Here is a 22,873-nt window from a genome sequence, read left to right on the forward strand (position 1 = left end):
GTCAGTTCAGGGATTCAATCTTGCAACCTTTCGGTTACTAGTCCAACGCTCTAACCACTAGGCTAAGGTGTGCTGTAAGTTCACTACGTCCTGTCATTACTTCCTGTTTCATGTGTATTAAGATGAGTTTGCAGAAATACTAACTGAATCATTATATTAATGGGTAAAATGTTGGCCTTGGATACATATTGGAAAAAAGAGACAATGACATTACAGTACACTTGTCAAATACTTCCATTCTCTCTCTCTCTCTCTCTCTCTCTCTCTCTCTCTCTCTTTAAAACATTGATGAGTCAATAGAGTAGCCATTTGCACACCTACAATGTAGTAGTCATTCTCTATTTCTGTCTCTCTTTATCCCTCTATCTTCTCTCTTTCTTTTTCCCTCTCTCTCCCTCAGTATGCGTGCGCCACTTCCAGTGCTGTGACATCCAAACCACGGCGGGCCTGGGCCAGGCATGGTGGCGGTTGAGGAAGACCTGCTTTCAGATCGTGGAGCACAGCTGGTTCGAGTCCTTCATCATTTTTATGATCCTGCTGAGCAGCGGCGCTCTGGTAAGCAGCGTGCATGCTGGGTAGGGGTGGCGGGGGTCGGGTCGAGCAGTCGGCCCTACCTGCTGAATGGTCAATATGCCAGGCCAGGCCACCCAGTGTGGGGTGAGACTGGGGGAAACAGGGGATGACAGAGATATCCAACAAGGACAGTTCCAAAGGGGTTCTTCCGCTGTCAACATAGGAGAACCCTTTTGGTTCCAGGTAGAACCATTTTTAGTTCCATATAGAACCCTCTGTAGAAAGGAACCTGGAACCAAAAGGGTCCTTCAAAGGGTTCGCCAATGGGGACTGCCAAAGAACCCTTTTTGGTTCTAGATGGCACCTTTTTCTTCTTCTAAGAGTGTAATATGCTGTAAGTAGAGGCTTCAGGCTGTGTGTGATGCTTAGGAATAATCTCTCTGATCATACAAGTTGTTTGTTACCTCATCTCTTTTTTTATTGCTCTTTGTCTCCACAGTTAATGATTTACTCTAAGATCCAGGCTATTTAATAAGATAATAATAAGATAATCTCATCAAATAGGTTACCCAATAGACTGCTCAAAATCCCATATTTGATGTCGGGAGGATGCTAACATGGATGGCCGACTCTTGATCAGCTTTTGTGATGTGCTAACCTTGGCCTTAGGTTGTAATAACACTACCACTATGATGGGCATTATTTCCATGAGCCCTTGTACAGTATTTCCTAGACAGCACCCTACAAGCCCCCAAGGACTAACTCTAAGACCATTTGTTCCAGGATGCAGCTCACAAACAAGGTCAATCACTCTTTCACCTGCTATTACAATCTAACACCAAGGTTGGCAGGCATGAAGTGCCCAACATAGTAGAGCTAGCTGAGAATGTCAAGCAGGCGAAATTGAGATAAGACAAATTGTGATACATATATATATATATATATAGTATAAAAACATTGAAAACAAAGTGTCTATTGCAATAAATTGGGCACACAGAATCAAGGAATGATTGGTTGAGGTGCAGCTTTTCATTGCATCTGCCTGGACCCTCTCACTCCTCATCGTCCTCAATTTCCTCCTCCACAGTCATGTAGTGCATGAACAGATATGCAGCTGAGAGGAGTCAGATCAATGATTAGTCAAGCCTTCTCCGCTCTCCTCCTAATTAGCAGTGGATTGGTCGGAGCGTGCCCAAACCTCAGCTGTGCTACCAGTGCCTGCCCCCCTCCCCTCTCCCTCCACCCCGCCCCGACCCCTAACCCGTTTTCCATCCATCCACCCTCCTACTCCTCAATCTCTGTCCAAGCAGATTGTTGTTTCTCCTGAGCCTTTCCCTGTCAGTGTGGGCCTTCTCCTGGGTATTGCCCGGTGATGGGTATGCAGGCTAAGCCTGCGTGGCGTTAATTTAGGGTGCATGGCGGCATACCTCATGAGAGTAGAGCAAAGGTTTTCCGATGGCGACGACGCGTGAGCTCGAGAGTGCTCTTTTGTTGCTCAGCAAAAGCACTCCATTTTGTTTATTTTCCTCTGATAGCACTTTCCTTCTTTTACAGAAAAGCATGCAGAGGCATATTACACGTGTGCGACATGTTAGTCATTATGATAAAGAATAGATACTGACACAGTGATGAATATTCCTGTTGCTTTACTGTGCAATGTGTGTGTATATGACGAAGGTAGAGTTAATGACACAGCCTGTATCGCCTGCTTATTATGTTGAATCTATAAATATCATCACATTTTTTTATGTGGGTTAAGCCTGACGAGGACATTTGGGTTGAAACGTTAAACAACGGGAGCATTCATCAGTGTGTGAGTATCTATTATTTCCTGAGTTTATTTTTGTACCCAGCAGCTACAAGTCATTGGATGTGCGTACGGTACATTATACAATACTGGACATTTTACAACTCAATGTTCCTCATTCTAGAAATGTTATCATCTGTAAAGACCATTTGTTGTTCTCATTCAACTTTATTATCTGAGTAATAACTGTGATGCAAAATACCTCAATCAATTATTATACACTGTTGTATACTGTATAAATATATAATTTTTCCGGTTGTGAAATAAAATCACTGAAAGTTTTCATGTAAAAATAGCATGTGGACTTCCCTCATGGGTACATACTGTTACGACACCAGAAAACTAGCCTACTGGGTTTGCTGTACTCGCTATGTCTAGGGGTCTTAGGCCTAGCTACATGGTCTGTAACCTGACTCATTATGTCTAGGGGTCTTAGGCCTAGCTACATGGTCTGTAACCTGTCTCATTATGTCTAGGGGTCTTAGGCCTAGCTACATGGTCTGTAACCTGTCTCATTATGTCTAGGGGTCTTAGGCCCAGCTACATGGTCTGTAAGGCTATGTCTAGGGGTCTTAGGCCCAGCTACATGGTCTGTAACCTGTCTCATTATGTCTAGGGGTCTTAGGCCCAGCTACATGGTCTGTAACCTGACTCGCTATGTCTAGGGGTCTTAGGCCTAGCTACATGGTCTGTAACCTGTCTCATTATGTCTAGGGGTCTTAGGCCCAGCTACATGGTCTGTAACCTGACTCATTATGTCTAGGGGTCTTAGGCCCAGCTACATGGTCTGTAACCTGACTCATTATGTCTAGGGGTCTTAGGCCTAGCTCCATGGTCTGTAACCTGACTCATTATGTCTAGGGGTCTTAGGCCCAGCTACATGGTCTGTAACCTGTCTCATTATGTCTAGGGGTCTTAGGCCCAGCTACATGGTCTGTAACCTGACTCATTATGTCTATGGGGTCTTAGGTCTTAGGCCTAGCTCCATGGTCTGTAACCTGACTCATTATGTCTAGGGGTCTTAACATGGTCTGTAACCTGACTCATTATGTCTAGGGGTCTTAGGCCCAGCTACATGGTCTGTAACCTGACTCATTATGTCTAGGGGTCTTAGGCCCAGCCATGGTCTGTAACCTGACCATAGGGGTCTGTAACATGGTCTGTAACCTGTCTCATTATGTCTAGGGGTCTTAGGCCCAGCTACATGGTCTGTAACCTGACTCATTATGTCTAGGGGTCTTAGGCCCAGCTCCATGGTCTGTAACCTGTCTCATTATGTCTAGGGGTCTTAGGCCTAGCTACATGGTCTGTAACCTGACTCATTATGTCTAGGGGTCTTAGGCCCAGCTCCATGGTCTGTAACCTGTCTCATTATGTCTAGGGGTCTTAGGCCTAGCTACATGGTCTGTAACCTGACTCATTATGTCTAGGGGTCTTAGGCCCAGCTACATGGTCTGTAACCTGACTCATTATGTCTAGGGGTAGGCCTTACATGGTCTGGACTCATTATGTCTAGGGGTCTTATAGCTACATGGTCTGTAACCGGACTCATTATGTCTAGGGGTCTTAGGCCCAGCTACATGGTCTGTAACCTGACTCATTATGTCTAGAGGTCTTAGGCCCAGCTCCATGGTCTGTAACCTGACTCATTATGTCTAGGGGTCTTATGCCCAGCTCCATGGTCTGTAACCTGTCTCATTATGTCTAGGGGTCTTAGGCCTAGCTCCATGGTCTGTAACCTGACTCATTATGTCTAGGGGTCTTAGGCCTAGCTACATGGTCTGTAACCTGACTCATTATGTCTAGGGGTCTTAGGCCCAGCTACATGGTCTGTAACCTGTCTCATTATGTCTAGAGGTCTTAGGCCCAGCTACATGGTCTGTAACCTGTCTCATTATGTCTAGGGGTCTTAGGCCCAGCTACATGGTCTGTAACCTGACTCATTATGTCTAGGGGTCTTAGGCCCAGCTACATGGTCTGTAACCTGTCTCATTATGTCTAGGGGTCTTAGGCCTAGCTACATGGTCTGTAACCTGACTCATTATGTCTAGGGGTCTTAGGCCCAGCTACATGGTCTGTAACCTGATTATGTCTAGGGGTCTTAGGCCTAGTCATGTTCTGTAACCTGTCTCATTATGTCTAGGGGTCTTAGGCCCAGCTACATGGTCTGTAACCTGACTCATTATGTCTAGGGGTCTTAGGCCCAGCTACATGGTCTGTAACCTGACTCATTATGTCTAGGGGTCTTAGGCCCAGCTACATGGTCTGTAACCTGACTCAATATGTCTAGGGGTCTTAGGCCTAGCTACATGGTCTGTAACCTGACTCATTATGTCTAGGGGTCTTAGGCCCAGCTACATGGTCTGTAACCTGTCTCATTATGTCTAGGGGTCTTAGGCCCAGCTACATGGTCTGTAACCTGACTCATTATGTCTAGGGGTCTTAGGCCCAGCTACATGGTCTGTAACCTGACTCATTATGTCTAGGGGTCTTAGGCCCAGCTACATGGTCTGTAACCTGACTCATTATGTCTAGGGGTCTAAGGCCCAGCTACATGGTCTGTAACCTGACTCATTATGTCTAGGGGTCTTAGGCCCAGCTACATGGTCTGTAACCTGACTCATTATGTCTAGGGGTCTTAGGCCCAGCTACATGGTCTGTAACCTGACTCATTATGTCTAGGGGTCTTACATGGTCTGTAACCTGACTCATTATGTCTAGGGGTCTTAGGCCCAGCTACATGGTCTGTAACCTGACTCATTATGTCTAGGGGTCTTAGGCCCAGCTACATGGTCTGTAACCTGACTCATTATGTCTAGGGGTCTTAGGCCTAGCTACATGGTCTGTAACCTGACTCATTATGTCTAGGGGTCTTAGGCCCAGCTACATGGTCTGTAACCTGATTTGATGTGTGTATAAATGTGAGACATAAGCATATGCGACCAGGTGTTCAGTGCTTGTGCCCAGAAGACCTTATACCTCAGGTCCAGGGCCAGCTCAGTCTTGACTCCCATTGTCGGCCAGTCCAGCAGATTATTATTTGTTCAGATGGTGTCGTAAGTAAACATACAAAAAGAAAACTACAAGGAGGCATGCCTAAACTAAAGACTCAATTGCCACATAAAAAAGCCAGCAGCCTCACAGCCATGCCAGCTGGAACACTGACTGACAATCACCTTAATTGGCAGCACATCTGTGCAAATATAGGCTTGGCTCAGCATTTATACCAGTTGCTGCTGCCACCTGGGGATGGAGTGTGGAAGTGTATCCTGGTAGTGTGTTTGTCCTAACACTAACCTTCCCCCACATCATAACAATACATACTGCCAGTTTCTAGTGATTAGAATAAGACACTGATACACACAGGCAGTATGTATGTCATTAAGTCACTGCATTAATATTGCTATGGTAAGATTGATTGCCGAGTGATTACGAGACTAGGGACGTTCCATAGAATTACAGCATGAGACTAATTGCCTATTGAGTATTTTAAAAGCCCTAATCATGGCTCGTCTCCCCATGTGTCTTTTCGAAGGCCTTTGAGGACATCTACATCGAACAGAGAAAAGTGGTCAAAGTGGTGCTGGAGTACGCCGACAAGATCTTCACCTACATTTTCATTCTGGAGATGCTCCTCAAGTGGATTGCATACGGATTCAAGAAGTACTTCACTAACTACTGGTGCTGGCTGGATTTCCTGATTGTGGATGTAAGTGCCATGTTTATTTCCAAACCCTCAGACATGATGTTGAGACGATGAGGTCATTTGCTAAAACGGCGGCCCACTTCACTTGATTGTGTTTTATAATCTGGTCAGACGCGATCAATCGATCTGTTTGTCGCATGCATTCTGAAAGCTCTGTGACTTGGACAATGTGGAATCCTGATTTGTCTTGTCTTACTCTGTCAATAATAGTTTTCCAACACATTGAACATTATTGAGGCACTTCACTTTCTGGATGGCTTGGCTGTTATGCCAGACAGTCATAGGACCGGATTCAGAAAAACCTCATCCCAAATTAATAAGGATTCTGAATGGAGAATGTTATCAGGGAATCTTATTCTGTACGTGGGGAAACTGCTCATAATGTACAGTATGTGCAGGATTAGGCACATTTCTGGAATGCTCACCGACCTACTGCTGTTCTCAAAAACGCTTTGTCCAATCAGTGCAGCCCTGTAGCGAGTCTAGCAACCCCACAATCCCCTGGGTTCATACGTCACTTATTTGTTACCACTTTATCCTCGGGGAGAAACATGAGAGCTGAGTTCACGTCAGTAGTTTGGACATATTGGTCTGTGGCAGAGAGTCTTTAGGCAGAGAGAGAGCCTTGAGCAATTAGTGTTTGCTCTCTGCACACAGACACACCGCACAAAGGGAGGGAGAGAGATGGCAGGGGGGAAGGAAGAGGAAGAGTGGTGGAGTGGGAGAAGGAGGAGGAGAGAAGAGAGAGAAAGAAAGAAAGAAAAAGAGGCCAGAGCTGACTAGATAGATGTAAACAGCATTTTTCCCCCCAGGGAAATTTCTCCGGCATGGCTTCATATTTTACCATTGCCATGAAAACTGCCAAGTCAATACATATTCCCCTTACACAGCTTGTTGGGACTATTTCTAATGATAGATGATACCTTTAATGCATCTTTTTTTTAGGATGTGCAGCAGATGTTGTTCTATGTAGTCTGCCATATTGCCTGTGTTTCTTCAGCGCTTATCATTGCCTTTTGTTCCTGTAAATTGTGAGACGAAGTGAATTGAAAAGATAACCAAACATGGAATTTAAAATGATCATGCCTTCCTATTGTACACTGAAGTAATGTAAATGTGGCGATGGATTTCATACCACTGGTGGTGATGTGCAGTTTCCTCCTGAGTGATTCAATATTCTAAATTCCTGATATAGATTTGGAGGGGAAATCACAATGTGCACGTGTGCTTGCTGAATCCTTTTTCAACCCCCTCACCCGAAGTGTTAGAATTCATATCGAAACAGTATGCGTAATGCCAAAAGGTCTCCAAGTGCTGAAGTACCAAACCCTTTTGGCAAGAAGATCACCAGTGGGTTTACTCCCTCTGTCCATCACTGTGCGCTGTGCTGATCGTGTTCAACAAAAGTGTTGTGATGTATTAATTTTCTTATACCCCAAGGCATAAGAGCACAAAAAGCCCCTGCTCTTGAATCAGTGATTCATTTAAACAACATGACGAAGCACAGATGTCTGTGAACCTTGGAGAATCATTTCAGTCATTTATCTGATTGTGGTATGAGTCTCAGACAGTGCATGGAGGGCAGTTTAATATTAATTTGTGAGGGGCAAAGGGAATTCAAAACCACCCACTTTACTACATGCAAGTTTGCTTGTGTAAAAACCTGTATGTATTGGATCAGTCTGTACTACATATTTAAAAGTAAGTAAGTAAGTAATTTGATTCACTGTTGGCAAGATATCAGTGATTGGCCTGTTGACCAGTGGCGTCAATGTAGAGCAAATTGGCACCCACGAGTCCTCAGGACCCTGCGAGCATTGTGGTCGCCCCGGTTTGCCGGCATAAGGGCGAGGCCCAATCTGACCGCTAAACACCCCCACTGACTGTACACAGTAGACACCTAGAACTGTAGTTTCTGGTTGGCTTTGAGGTCGGCTTTTGATTGACCTCTCTTCCTTTCTCTCTTACACAGATCAAAGCAGAAGTTTTGTGACCATTCTATGTTCTGCCATGAAATAACCGAATTTGAACATTATATCCCCTTGAATATTAAAAGGACGACCTCGATGCTCCCACTCTGGGTTGACTTATAAACCCTTAACATAGTTGCTAGCCGGAGGGACTTGCCAGAGTGATCCAGTGTTCCTTTTCAGGTACTGTGTTGACATTTCTTTGAACAGGTTGTGGCAGCCCCCCTAACCATGTGGGTACTTGCCCTTTCTTCATCCTCCTAGGTGTCTTTGGTGAGCCTAGTGGCTAACACGCTTGGCTACTCGGACTTCGCTGCCATCAAATCACTTAGAACCCTCAGAGCTCTGAGGCCGCTAAGAGCACTGTCCCGATTTGAAGGCATGCGGGTAAGAGTCATCTCTCCGCTCTCTTTTCTAACTCATCAACTCCCTCACTCCTGATGTCTTCGAACCTTCTCATCTGTCACACTCTACCTCTGTTGCCACCCTTTCTTTTCCTTACCAGAATTTTTACCGTTTCTATTTAGAATACTCATATCTCTTCTTATGGTGTTATAATGCCATCAAATCCATGATTTGCTCATCTCTTAATTCTCCAGCTAATGCCACTAATCCCTAGCCAATCTTTCCCTTGGAGCCAAAAGTGGCAATATTAGCATGAAGAGCTAATTATGTTTTCATAATTACCCTCAACTCTCCCCTTAGCATGACATGACTACATCGTTATCCAGATTATCAATTTGATCAATTTGGATAAGCTTTATTTCATATTAAGCTTTATTTTTGTCTTTTTTTTTTAAATTTTTTACCTCAACCTTTCATAGTGAAATCATTATTAGGCCCCACATCACCATTTAGGAATCATCAAAACAGGTAACTTATACCAAATGTTTACACCATATTTAAGTTAGGACAGAAAATTGCCTATTGTCATCACATAATTTCCAAGTAAATCCTTGACAGATACGGTAGGGTCTGAAATTATTGACACCCTTGAGCAATAATGATTGTAAAAAATAAATACTTCAAATACTGAGTATTCTCCAAAAAAATAGGGAAATTATATTATTTTATACTAATTCAATTGCTCAGAGAATGTGATTTTGTTTAATAAAAATATATTTTAAAAAATCTCAAAAGGTAGGGGTCAAAATTGACACCCGTAACGATTCTTATGAATAAAATCGTCAAAAGTTGAGTATTTGGTCCCGTATTCTTACCACGCAATGGCTACATGAAGTTTGTGACTCTACAAACGTGTGGGATTTATTTGTTTGTTTTGTTTGTGTGTCAGATTTGGTACCCAATAGAATGCACCTGTGGAATGGTCGTACCCTGATGAGCCTACAGGTTCCCAACTGGGAACACCCCCCCCCCCGTTCAGCTCAAACGGTGGCGCAGGGAAAGCAAAAATATTCTTAAAAATATTTAACCTCCACACATTAACAAGTCCAATACCTTAAATGAAAGATAAACACCTTGTTCATCTACCCAGCATGTCAGAGTTTTAAAATGTTTTACAGCGAAAACATAGCACATATTTATGTTAAACCACCACTAGGAAAGCATACAATATGTAGCCACATTGCTATGCAAAATAGCACAATCACAAACGCAGGATTAAAAGAAAAATAATTCACTAACCTTTTGAAAATCTTCATCAGATGACAGTAATAGCACATGTTACACAGTACATTTATGTTTTTTTTCATTAATATGCAATTTATATCCATAAATCTCCGTTTACATTGAGCCATGTTCAAAAAAATGTAGCAGAAATGTCTCCGGCAGCTAACGCCAGATAACAGCAATAAACATCATAAACTTTGACTAAATATACATGTTCTACATATATTTAGAAAGATACACTTCTTCTTAATGCAAACGCTGTGTTACATTTATTTTTAACGTTACAGAATTCGTACACTATTCATTAGCATTATTTCTCTGCTATGTTGGAGTCGACAAAAATACAATTTTATAACATAAATATTCCCTTACCTTTGAAGGTCTTCGACAAGAATGTCATGGAAGGAGTTATACTTACCTAATATAACGTTTGGTTGCTGTTGGTGTGTCTATGTATTAGCAAATGCTAACATCTTCAGGTGAATTACCCCAAAAAGGACTTCTGATCACGAAAATTGCGCATCAAAACTTCAAAATTACATATTATATGTCGACTAAACTGGTCAAGTTAAGTGCAGAATCAAGCTTTAGGATGTTATTAACGTACAAAACAATTGGCGATTAAATCAAACATAACGAACTCTCCTCAAGGAAGCTGGAACAAAAAGACCCTTTTCCCAGAGAGCGCTCCTGAAAACTCGTGACACCTCAGTATTTTGCCCGCCAAGCAGTCAAAGCTTGTGCTATTTTCTCCGTTCCACATCTCATTGAAAGACGAGAGCCCGCTGAAGAAATAGAAACTGTTCCGAGATCCGTAGCTGGTTGGGAAGGGTGGGGGCGATGACTTAATAAGTTGGGGCAACTTTCTTAGTAGAGAGAGAGAGTTTGGGAGAATGGCTGCCCTGTGAGTTCTGCTTTACATACAGACATAATTCGAACGGTTTTAGAAGCTTTAGAGTGTTTTCTATTCAATAATAATTATTATATGCATATATTAGCAATTTTTGACAGTTTTGTTTTTAGTTTACTCTGGGCACACAATTCATCCAAAGGGGGTAGTATTGTTCCGAGCCTTAACAGGCTATTAGTTCACAGACGGTAGGCAATTAAGGTCACAGTTATGAAAACGTAGGACACTAAAGAGGCCTTTCTACTGACTCTGGGAAAAAAACAAAAGAAAGATGCCCAGGGTCCCTGCTCATCTGCGTGAACGTGCGTTAGGCAAGCTGCAAGGAGGAATGAGGACTGCAGATGTGGCCAGGGAAATAAATTGCAATGTCTGTACTGTGAGACACCTAAGACAGCACTGCAGGGAGACAGGATGGACAGCTGATCGTCCTCGCGGTGGCAGACCATGTGTAACAGGATCAGTACATCCGAACACCACATCTGCAGGACAGGTACAGGATGGCAACAACTCCCCGAGTTACACCTTGGAACGCGCACAATCTCTCCATCAGTGCTCAAACTGTCCGCAATAGGCTGAGAGAGGCTGGACTGAGGACTTGTAGGCCTGTTGTAAGGCAGGTCCTCACCAGACATCACTGGCAACAGCGTTGCCTATGGGCACAAACCCACCGTCGCTGGACCAGACACAACTGGCAAAAGGTGCTCTCACTGACAAGTCGTGGTTTTGTCTCACCAGGGGTGACGGTCGGATTCGCGTTTATAATAAGAATATATACATATAAATATATGGATGGGCACTGACAGAGTGGCATAGGCAAGATGCAATAGATGGTATGAAGTACAGTATATACCAGTGGGGGTCAGTGCCGTTTAAGATGAGGGAGGACAATTTTCTTTCATGTTTCTGTTACAGCACATTGGATGACTCTCATTCATATTCCATTCACCTAGTTCAATGTAACAGCAATGGGTTTAAGCTACTACATGATACTCAAATTGTCCCTATACCCATCATGAGGTTGCTACAACCTAGTCTATGAATGAAAGTTTACAACATAGGCACACACAGATCGAGAAACAAATTTGAGGTGACACACAGTGACATTCAATACTCCTTGCACACTCTTGACTGCATCTATCTGATCTAGGAGGTAATCATTAGTCCAACAGTTGCAAACAAGAGTTTCTAGTGGACAAATTCAGGTATGTTTATCCCTGTTTTGTTCCATTTGCTTCTGTTTAAGAAACTATTTTTTCAACAGAATTGGCAGAATGAATACACCCCTGATCACGGGTAAGCAGAGTTCACTCTCATAACAGCCACTTTGTATTCCTTCTCTTTTCTTCGCTTGTGGACTTCAACGCACAACACATAAGCTGTGTTTGACCAGCCCCCCAAAAAGCTTGCCATACCATGTCATAACCTGTACACACAGCCTACATCTTTGTCCCCATATTAGCTAAAGTATCGTCCTCGTCAACATAGCTAATAGAACTAATGCATTAGTAAACCTGCTACAATCATGCAGTAATGTTACAATGCATAACGTTAACAAACTCACTTGTGTACATCGTGCTGGTCCGTACAATTGGCCTTATTTTAGCGCCCAAAAACGTAATACCATATAATACCATAATATCAATACCATTGTAAAGCACAATTTCTCACCTTTCCGAAAAAATCAATGACGAGACCTTCATGATGCCCATCTCTGCATGATTCAAGAAGGCAATGAGCTCCGTCAGGTCTTTTTAAAAATGGTGGGTGGGGAAGTGAAACCTATTGTGTGATAGTAAAAAGGAGAGATATGTTGTGTGGGGAAGCTGCGTTTTTCATTCGATCTGTCCAACTTATCACCTTAAAACCTCTAAAATGTAAATGTGTCATTACATACCTATTTGAAGAGTTGTGTCAAATTTGAAACAAGTTTTTAAAGCGGCGCTAAAGTTATCTTCAGAAGTGAACTGCGGCTTTTGAGAGTCACGATGGCTTGCAGTGATGAACCAAGAAATGACTAGGTATCCCCATTACACTGTCCCTGTCACTTTCTTGTTTTTAAACGGTGAGAGATGTGCTACACCTGGTGGAGAGAGGCTGTAAGACAGATAATTAGTTGCTCTATGCGTGCTGTACGTTACATCATGACACGTCACAATTTAACGTACAGCGTCGGAGGGGTCCGTTTAGATAGAAGCTGTTTTTCAGTCTCTCTGTCCTAGCTTTGATGCACCTGTACTGACCTCGCCTACTGGATGGTAGCTGGGTGAACAGGCAGTGGCTCGGGTGGTTGTTGATCTTTTTGGCCTTCCTGTCACATTGGGTGCTGTAGGTCTCCTGGAGTGCAGGTAGTTTGCCCCCGGGTATGCGTTGTGCAGACCTCACCACCCTCTGGAGAGCCTTGCGGTTGTGTGCGGGGAAGTTTCCTTACCAGGTGGTAATGCAGCCCAACAGGGTGCTCTCAATTATGTATCTGTAAAAGTTTGTGAGGGTTTTAGGTGACAAGACCCATTTCTTTAGCCTCCTGAGGTTGAACAAGGGCTGTTGTTTTGTGTCATTTTGGAGTCACTTTTATTATAGATAAGAATAAAATATGTTTCTATATACTTCTACATTAATGACAATGCTACCATGATTAAGGATAATCATGAATAATGATGAGTGAGAAAGTTACAGAGGGTCAAAGATGTGCTAACCTTTCACCATTACCAATAACAGAGGAGGCTAGCTGTCTTCGGCACAAAACAATCTGAAACACAACCAAAATGAACTGCAAATGCATCCAACATGTCACAAGATTTATGTAGTCATTAAGTGCTAGGATTATGGGAGCAAATACTAAACTTTTGATCACGTTTTTAATAAGAATCTTTAGAGGTGTCAATCATTTTGACCCCTTCTTTTTCTGAGAGAAAAAAAAGTATTACTAATTAGCAATTTTTTGGAGCATACAATATATCTCAGTGTTTGAATGATTTATTTTATATAGTCATTATTGCCTGTTTTTATCAAGGGGTTTCCGTTAAAAAGCCCAGTTCTTACTAAATCAATGTTGTTACAGCATTATTACACAGGAATATGGACACATAATTGTAAAGTGTTTCCAGAAAAGCTAATAAATATAGCAGTGTCGTGCATGCATATACTTCATGTACAGTTGAAGTTGGAAGTTTACATACACTTAGGTTGGAGTCATTCAAATCAGTTTTTCAACCACTCCACAAATGTATTTTTAACAAACTGTAGTTTTGACAAGTCGGTTAGGACATCTACTTTGTGCATGACACAAGTCATTTTTCCAACAACTGTTTACAGACAGATTATTTCACTTATAATTCACTGTATCACAATTCCATTGGGTCAGAAGTTTATATACACTATGTTGACTGTGCCTTTAAACAGCTTGGAAAATTCCAGAAAATGATGTCATGGCTTTAGAAGCTTCTGATAGGCTAATTGACATCATTTGAGTCATGTATTTCAAGGCCTAACTTCAAACTCAGTGCCTCTTTGCTTGACATCATGGGAAAATCAAAAGAAATCAGCCAAGACTTCAGAAAACCAATTGTAGACCTCCCCGAGTCTGGTTCATCCTTGGGAGCAATTTCCAAACACCTGAAGGTACCACATTCATCTGTACAAACAATAGTACGCAAGTATAAACACCATGGGACCACGCAGCCGTCATACCGCTCAGGAAGGAGACACGTTCTGTCTCCTTGAGATGAACTTACTTTGGTGTGAAAAGTGCAAATCAATCCCACAACAACAAATGACCTTGTTAAGATGCTGGAGGAAACTGGTAGAAATGTATCTATATCCACAGTAAAATGAGTCCTATATTTACATAACCTGAAAGGCCGCTCAGCAAGGAAGAAGCCATTGCTCCAAAACCACCATAAAAAAAGCCAGACTACGGTTTGCAACTGCACATGGGGACAAAGATCGTACTTTTTGGAGAAATATTCTCTGGTCTGATGAATCAAAAATGTTTGGCCATAATGACTATCGTTATGTTTGGAGAAAAAAGAGGGAGGCTTGCAAGAACACCATTCCAACTGTGAAGCACAGGGATGGCAGCATCATGTTGTGGGGGGGCTTTGCTGCAGGAGGGACTGGTGCACTTCACAAAATAGATAGCATATTGAGAAAGGAAAATGATGTGGATATATTGAAGCAACATCTCAAGACATCAGTCAGGTAGTTACCAAATACTAATTGAGTTTATGTAAACGTCTGACCCACTGGGAATGTGATAAATAAAAATTAATGCTGAAATAATTAATTTTCTCTACTATTATTCTGACATTTCACATTCCTAAAATAAAGTGATGATCCTATCTGACCTAAAAACAGGGCATTTTTACTAGGATTAAATGTCAGGAATTGTGAAAAACTGAGTTTAAATGTATCTGGCTAAGGTGTATGTAAACTTCAGACTTCAACTGTACATAATATGTATACTTAGTATGTAGCATTTCCATTATCTCATTGCAATCTTTCTATCCTTTCTCACATCTTTACCTGCCTGTGATATTACTTTATAAGTTGTTTCTCACTTCTGGCAGTATTAATATAAATCTCATTGCTATTCCACTGTTTGTTTAAGTGGTTGATTTTCTTATCACTTTCTCTTACATGCATTTCTGTGTACAGTTATTCAGATGAATGTTTAGCCTGTAACATTTCCATAATCATTATTCATTCTCTCAAACACATCCTTAAACCCCCTCGAACAGTTCATGCACACTGAAGTTAAGATTTTGGGCTATTGTTCCCTCCTGTTGCACAGTGTTAGTTTAAGTCAACAGCTGTCAGCCTAGCTTGTAGCCCTTTAATATGTATATAATTTCCCCTGACATCCACTGGAATGAATTTGAATTCCTGCCCATGAAATTTGCATGCTGTCGGAAATGGGAGGGCTGATGTCCGCCGAGCTCGCTGCTCTCCTCCACTGTAAATTTGGCAAATGGGATAAGGCGTCACGCTGCTTGAAAACGTCTGGGTCTCAGTGGGAAACGCGAAGTGGAAGTGCAGCCCGGCTACAGTATACAGAGGAGTGAGTGAGCAGCAGATTTCTTTGTGACAACTTAAAGGATGTGCAGGGCTAAATCCCAATATCCACTCGTTCTATTAGAGCAGTCACACTCAGGAACTCCTAGCTCTGCACACTACCCCCCTGTTCCTCTAGTCTAGCACTTTAAGGTTCGTCTCAACCAGGAAAAATCTTACCAGGGTAGTTTTAAAAAGTTGCTGCTGCTTGTGATTGAATATGAGACAAACAAACATTCTCATTTTAATCTCATTTACCAGTTTCACTAGTTTGCATGAATTTTGGAAATGTGATATTTTTAAGGTGGTGGGATTATTCTACAAAGTGTGTTTGAATAGTTTGATATGTATATATACTTCGTGTTTTGGGCAAGCACAAGCATGTGCACACTGGTATGAGTTTCTCTGATTAAGTTACTGGCATCATGTATGGAGTGTGTCATGTGAAAGGAGAATGGGGCAGATGGACGCTTGACGTGTGTGTTTCCATGGCGACAGGTTGTGGTAAACGCCCTGATCGGCGCCATCCCGTCCATCATGAACGTACTGCTGGTGTGCCTGATCTTCTGGCTCATCTTCAGCATCATGGGGGTCAATCTGTTCGCCGGCAAGTACGGACGCTGCGTCAACCAGACGGGCTACATCCACAATGTGTCCATGGTCAACAACAAGACCGACTGCCGGGCCATGAACGACACGCAGTTCTACTGGACCAGAGTCAAGGTCAACTTCGACAACGTGGGCGCTGGTTACCTTGCCCTCTTACAAGTTGTGAGTTGGACTTTTTTCTCTTTCCTTTTAGTCACAGTTTGAGACGTTTTTCCTCGCTCATACTTTTTTACGCTGCCCACCATGCCAGTCCAGAAGTCGCAAGCTTTTATTTTTAGCAGCGATGGAGGCCATTATAGAGAATGTTATGCATTTAGCAGCGATGGAGGCCTTGACAGAGAATGTTGTGCTTTTAGCAGCGATGGAGGCCATTACAGAGAATGTTATGCTTTTAGCAGCGATGGAGGACATTACAGAGAATGTTATGCTTTTAGCAGCGATGAAGGCCATTACAGAGAATGTTGTGCATTTAGCAGCGATGGAGGCCATGACAGAGAATGTTATGCTTTTAGCAGCGATGGAGGCCATTACAGAGAATGTTATGCAGAGAATGTTGTTTAGCAGCGATGGAGGCCATTACAGAATGTTGTGCTTTTTTAATGTTATGTTATGCTTTTAGCAGCGATGGAGGCCATTACAGAGAATGTTATGCTTTTAGCAGCGATGAAGGCCATTACAGAGAATGTTGTGCATTTAGCAGCGATGGAGGCCATTACAGAGAATGTTATGCTTTTAGCAGCGATGGAGGCCATTACAGAGAATGTTATGCTTTTAGCAATGGAGGCCATTACAAAGAATGCATTTATGGAGGCCATTACAGAGAATTTAGCAGCGATGGAGGCCATTACAGAGAATGTTGTGCATTTAGCAGCGATTTACAGAGAATGTTGTGCTTTTAGCAGCGATGGAGGCCATTACAGAGAATGTTATGCTTTTAGCAGCGATGGAGGCCATTACAGAGAATGTTGTGCATTTAGCAGCGATGGGGGCCATTACAAATAATGTTATGTTTTTAGCAGCGATGGATGCCATTACAGAGAATGTTGTGGATTTTGCAGTGATGGAAGCCATTAAAGAGAATGTTGTGCTTTAAGCATTGATGGAGGCCATTACAGAGAATGTTGTGCATTTAGCAGTGATGGAGGCCATTACAGAGAATGTTGTGCATTTAGCAGTGATGGAGGCCATTTCAGAGAATGTTATGCTTTTAGCATCGATGGAGGCCATTTCAGAGAATGTTGTGCTTTTTGTGCCATTACAGAGAATTTAGCAGCGATGGAGGCCATTACAGAGAATGTTATGCTTTTAGCAGCGATGGAGGCCATTACAGAGAATGTTGTGCATTTAGCAGTGATGGAGGCCATTACAGAGAATGTTGTGCTTTTAGCAGCGATGGAGGCCATTACAGAGAATGTTATGCATTTAGCAGCGATGGAGGCCATTACAGAGAATGTTGTGGATTTAGCAGTGATGGAAGCCATTAAAGAGAATGTTGTGCTTTAAGCATTGATGGAGGCCATTACAGAGAATGTTGTGCATTTAGCAGTGATGGAGGCCATTACAGAGAATGTTGTGCATTTAGCAGTGATGGAGGCCATTTCAGAGAATGTTATGCTTTTAGCATCGATGGAGGCCATTTCAGAGAATGTTGTGCTTTTAGCAGCGATGGAGGCCATTACAGAGAATGTTATGCTTTTAGCAGCGATGGATGCCATTACAGAGAATGTTGTGCATTTAGCAGTGATGGAGGCCATTACAGAGAATGTTGTGCTTTTAGCAGCGATGGAGTCCATTACAGAGAATGTTATGCTTTGAGCAGCGATGGAGGCCATTACAGAGAATGTTGTGGATTTAGCAGTGATGGAAGCCATTAAAGAGAATGTTGTGCTTTAAGCATTGATGGAGGCCATTACAGAGAATGTTGTGCATTTAGCAGTGATGGAGGCCATTACAGAGAATGTTGTGCATTTAGCAGTGATGGAGGCCATTTCAGAGAATGTTATGCTTTTAGCATCGATGGAGGCCATTTCAGAGAATGTTGTGCTTTTAGCAGCGATGGAGGCCATTACAGAGAATGTTATGCTTTTAGCAGCGATGGATGCCATTTCAGAGAATGTTGTGCATTTAGCAGTGATGGAGGCCATTACAGAGAATGTTGTGCTTTTAGCAGCGATGGAGTCCATTACAGAGAATGTTATGCTTTGAGCAGCGATGGAGGCCATTACAGAGAATGTTATGCTTTTAGCAGCGATGGAGGCAGAGAATGTTGTGCTTTTAGCAGCGATGGAGGCCATTACAGAGAATGTTATGCTTTTAGCAGCGATGGAGGCCATTAAGAGAATGTTGTGCATTTAGCAGTGATGGAGGCCATTACAAAGAATGTTATGCTTTTAGCAGCGATGGAGGCCATTACAGAGAATGTTGTGGATTTAGCAGTGATGGAAGCCATTAAAGAGAATGTTGTGCTTTAAGCATTGATGGAGGCCATTACAGAGAATGTTGTGCATTTAGCAGTGATGGAGGCCATTACAGAGAATGTTATGCTTTCAGCAGCGATGGAGGCCATTTCAGAGAATGTTATGCATTTAGCAGCGATGGAGGCCATGACAGAGAATGTTGTGCTTTTAGCAGTGATGGAGGCCATTACAGAGAATGTTGTGCTTTAAGCATTGATGGAGGCCATTACAGAGAATGTTATGCTTTTAGCAGCGATGGAGGCATAGAATGTTGTGCTTTTAGCAGCGATGGATGCCATTACAGGGAATGTTATGCTCTTAGCAGCGATGGAGGCCATTACAGAGAATTTATGCTTTTAGCAGAGATGGAGGCCATAAGAATGTTGTGCTTTTAGCAGCGATGGAGGCCATTTCAGAGAATGTTATGCTTTTAGCAGCGATGGAGGCCATTACAGAGAATGTTGTGCTTTTAGCAGTGATGGAGGCCATTTCAGAGAATGTTATGCTTTTAGCAGTGATGGAGGCCATTACAGAGAATGTTATGCATTTAGCAGCGATGGAGGCCATAACAGAGAATGTTGTGCTTTTAGCAGTGATGGAGGCCATTACAGAGAATGTTGTGCTTTGAGCATTGATGGAGGCCATTACAGAGAATGTTATGCTTTAAGCAGCGATGGAGGCAGAGAATGTTGTGCTTTTAGCAGCGATGGAGGCCATAACAGAGAATGTTATGCTTTTAGCAGTGATGGAGGCCATTTCAGAGAATGTTATGCTTTCAGCAGCGATGGAGGCCATTTCAGAGAATGTTATGCATTTAGCAGCGATGGAGGCCATTGACAGAGAATGTTATGCTTTTTGGAGGCCATGTCAGAGAATGTTATGCTTTTAGCAGCGATGGAGGCCATTACAGAGAATGTTGTGCTTTAAGCAGTGATGGAGGCCATTACAGAGAATGTTGTGCATTTAGCAGTGATGGAGGCAGAGAATATTGTGCTTTTAGCAGTGATGGAGGCCATAACAGAGAATGTTATGCTTTTAGCAGCGATGGAGGCCATTACAGAGAATGTTATGCTTTTAGCAGCGATGGAGGCCATTCCAGAGAATGTTATGCATTTAGCAGTGATGGAGGCCATGACAGAGAATGTTGTGCTTTTAGCAGTGATGGAGGCCATTTCAGAGAATGTTGTGCTTTTAGCAGTGATGGAGGCCATTTCAGAGAATGTTATGCTTTTAGCAGCGATGGAGGCATAGAATGTTGTGCTTTTAGCAGCGATGGAGGCCATTACAGGGAATGTTATGCTTTTAGCAGCGATGGAGGCCATTACAGAGAATTTTATGCTTTTAGCAGCGATGGAGGCAGAGAATGTTGTGCTTTTAGCAGCGAAAGAGACCATAACAGAGAATGTTATGCTTTTAGCAACGATGGAGGCCATTTCAGAGAATGTTATGCTTTTAGCAGCGATGGAGACCATTACAGAGAATGTTGTGCTTTTAGCAGTGATGGAGGCCATTTCAGAGAATGTTATACTTTTAGCAGTGATGGAGGCCATTACAGAGAATGTTGTGCTTTTGCAGCGATGGAGGCCATAACAGAGAATGTTGTGCTTTTAGCAGCGATGGAGGCCATTACAGAAAATGTTATGCTTTGAGCAGCGATGGAGGCCATTACAGAGAATGTTATGCTTTTAGCAGAGATGGAGGCTAAGAATGTTGTGCTTTTAGCAGCGATGGAGGCCATTTCAGAGAATGTTATGCTTTTAGCAGCGATTGAGGCCATTACAGAGAATGTTGTGCTCTTAGCAGTGATGGAGGACATTACAGAGAATGTTATTCTTTCAGCAGCGATGGAGGCCATTTCAGAGAATGTTATGCATTTAGCAGCGATGGAGGCCATGACAGAGAATGTTGTGCTTTTAGCAGTGATGGAGGCCATTACAGAGAATGTTGTGCTTTAAGCATTGATGGAGGCCATTACAGAGAATGTTATGCTTTTAGCAGCGATGGAGGCAGAGAATGTTGTGCTTTTAGCAGCGATAGAGGCCATAACAGAGAATGTTATGCTTTTAGCAGCGATGGAGGCCATTTCAGAGAATGTTATGCTTTTAGCAGCGATGGAGGCCATTACAGAGAATGTTGTGCTTTAAGCATTGATGGAGGCCATTACAGAGAATGTTATGCTTTTAGCAGCGATGGAGGCAGAGAATATTGTGCTTTTAGCAGCGATGGAGGCCATTTCAGAGAATGTTATGCTTTTAGCAGCGATGGAGGCCATGTCAGAGAATGTTATGCTTTTAGCAGCGATGGAGGCCATTACAGAGAATGTTGTGCTTTAAGCAGTGATGGAGGCCATTACAGAGAATGTTGTGCATTTAGCAGTGATGGAGGCAGAGAATATTGTGCTTTTAGCAGTGATGGAGGCCATTACAGAGAATGTTATGCTTTTAGCAGCGATGGAGGCCATTACAGAGAATTTTATGCTTTTAGCAGCGATGGAGGCAGAGAATGTTGTGCTTTTAGCAGCGAAAGAGACCATAACAGAGAATGTTATGCTTTTAGCAACGATGGAGGCCATTTCAGAGAATGTTATGCTTTTAGCAGCGATGGAGACCATTACAGAGAATGTTGTGCTTTTAGCAGTGATGGAGGCCATTTCAGAGAATGTTATACTTTTAGCAGTGATGGAGGCCATTACAGAGAATGTTGTGCTTTTTGCAGCGATGGAGGCCATAACAGAGAATGTTGTGCTTTTAGCAGCGATGGAGGCCATTACAGAAAATGTTATGCTTTGAGCAGCGATGGAGGCCATTACAGAGAATGTTATGCTTTTAGCAGAGATGGAGGCTAAGAATGTTGTGCTTTTAGCAGCGATGGAGGCCATTTCAGAGAATGTTATGCTTTTAGCAGCGATTGAGGCCATTACAGAGAATGTTGTGCTCTTAGCAGTGATGGAGGACATTACAGAGAATGTTATTCTTTCAGCAGCGATGGAGGCCATTTCAGAGAATGTTATGCATTTAGCAGCGATGGAGGCCATGACAGAGAATGTTGTGCTTTTAGCAGTGATGGAGGCCATTACAGAGAATGTTGTGCTTTAAGCATTGATGGAGGCCATTACAGAGAATGTTATGCTTTTAGCAGCGATGGAGGCAGAGAATGTTGTGCTTTTAGCAGCGATAGAGGCCATAACAGAGAATGTTATGCTTTTAGCAGCGATGGAGGCCATTTCAGAGAATGTTATGCTTTTAGCAGCGATGGAGGCCATTACAGAGAATGTTGTGCTTTAAGCATTGATGGAGGCCATTACAGAGAATGTTATGCTTTAGCAGCGATGGAGGCAGAGAATATTGTGCTTTTAGCAGCGATGGAGGCCATTTCAGAGAATGTTATGCTTTTAGCAGCGATGGAGGCCATGTCAGAGAATGTTATGCTTTTAGCAGCGATGGAGGCCATTACAGAGAATGTTGTGCTTTAAGCAGTGATGGAGGCCATTACAGAGAATGTTGTGCATTTAGCAGTGATGGAGGCAGAGAATATTGTGCTTTTAGCAGTGATGGAGGCCATTACAGAGAATGTTATGCTTTTAGCAGCGATGGAGGCCATTACAGAGAATGTTATGCTTTTAGCAGCGATGGAGGCCATTCCAGAGAATGTTATGCATTTAGCAGTGATGGAGGCCATGACAGAGAATGTTGTGCTTTTAGCAGTGATGGAGGCCATTTCAGAGAATGTTGTGCTTTTAGCAGTGATGGAGGCCATTTCAGAGAATGTTATGCTTTTAGCAGCGATGGAGGCATAGAATGTTGTGCTTTTAGCAGCGATGGAGGCCATTACAGGGAATGTTATGCTTTTAGCAGCGATGGAGGCATAGAATGTTGTGCTGTAAGCATTGATGGAGGCCATTACAGAGAATGTTGTGCATTTAGCAGTGATGGAGGCCATTTCAGAGAATGTTGTGCATTTAGCAGTGATGGAGGCCATTTCAGAGAATGTTATGCTTTTAGCAGCGATAGAGGCCATTTCAGAGAATGTTGTGCTTTTAGCAGCGATGGATGCCATTACAGAGAATGTTATGCATTTAGCAGTGATGGAGGCCATTACAGAGAATGTTATGCTTTTAGCAGCGATGGAGGCAGAGAATGTTGTGCTTTTAGCAGCGATCGAGGCCATTAAGAGAATGTTGTGCATTTAGCAGCGATGGAGGCCATTACAAAGAATGTTATGCTT

General features: G+C 42.7%; 1 protein-coding gene across 1 annotated transcript in view; it reads left to right on the forward strand.

Moving 5' to 3' along the window:
• Window positions 1–22,873, forward strand: part of LOC135522885 (sodium channel protein type 4 subunit alpha-like) — a 194,370-nt gene that overhangs the window by 148,242 nt on the left and 23,255 nt on the right. The window contains exons 19-22 of the mRNA XM_064949549.1: window positions 401–555; window positions 5,856–6,029; window positions 8,261–8,383; window positions 16,083–16,355. Of these exons, the coding sequence (XP_064805621.1) occupies window positions 401–555; window positions 5,856–6,029; window positions 8,261–8,383; window positions 16,083–16,355 (725 nt within the window). The remainder of the gene's footprint in view (window positions 1–400; window positions 556–5,855; window positions 6,030–8,260; window positions 8,384–16,082; window positions 16,356–22,873) is intronic.

Source organism: Oncorhynchus masou, chromosome 30 (genome assembly GCF_036934945.1).
Source record: "Oncorhynchus masou masou isolate Uvic2021 chromosome 30, UVic_Omas_1.1, whole genome shotgun sequence".
Classification (NCBI taxonomy): domain Eukaryota; kingdom Metazoa; phylum Chordata; class Actinopteri; order Salmoniformes; family Salmonidae; genus Oncorhynchus; species Oncorhynchus masou.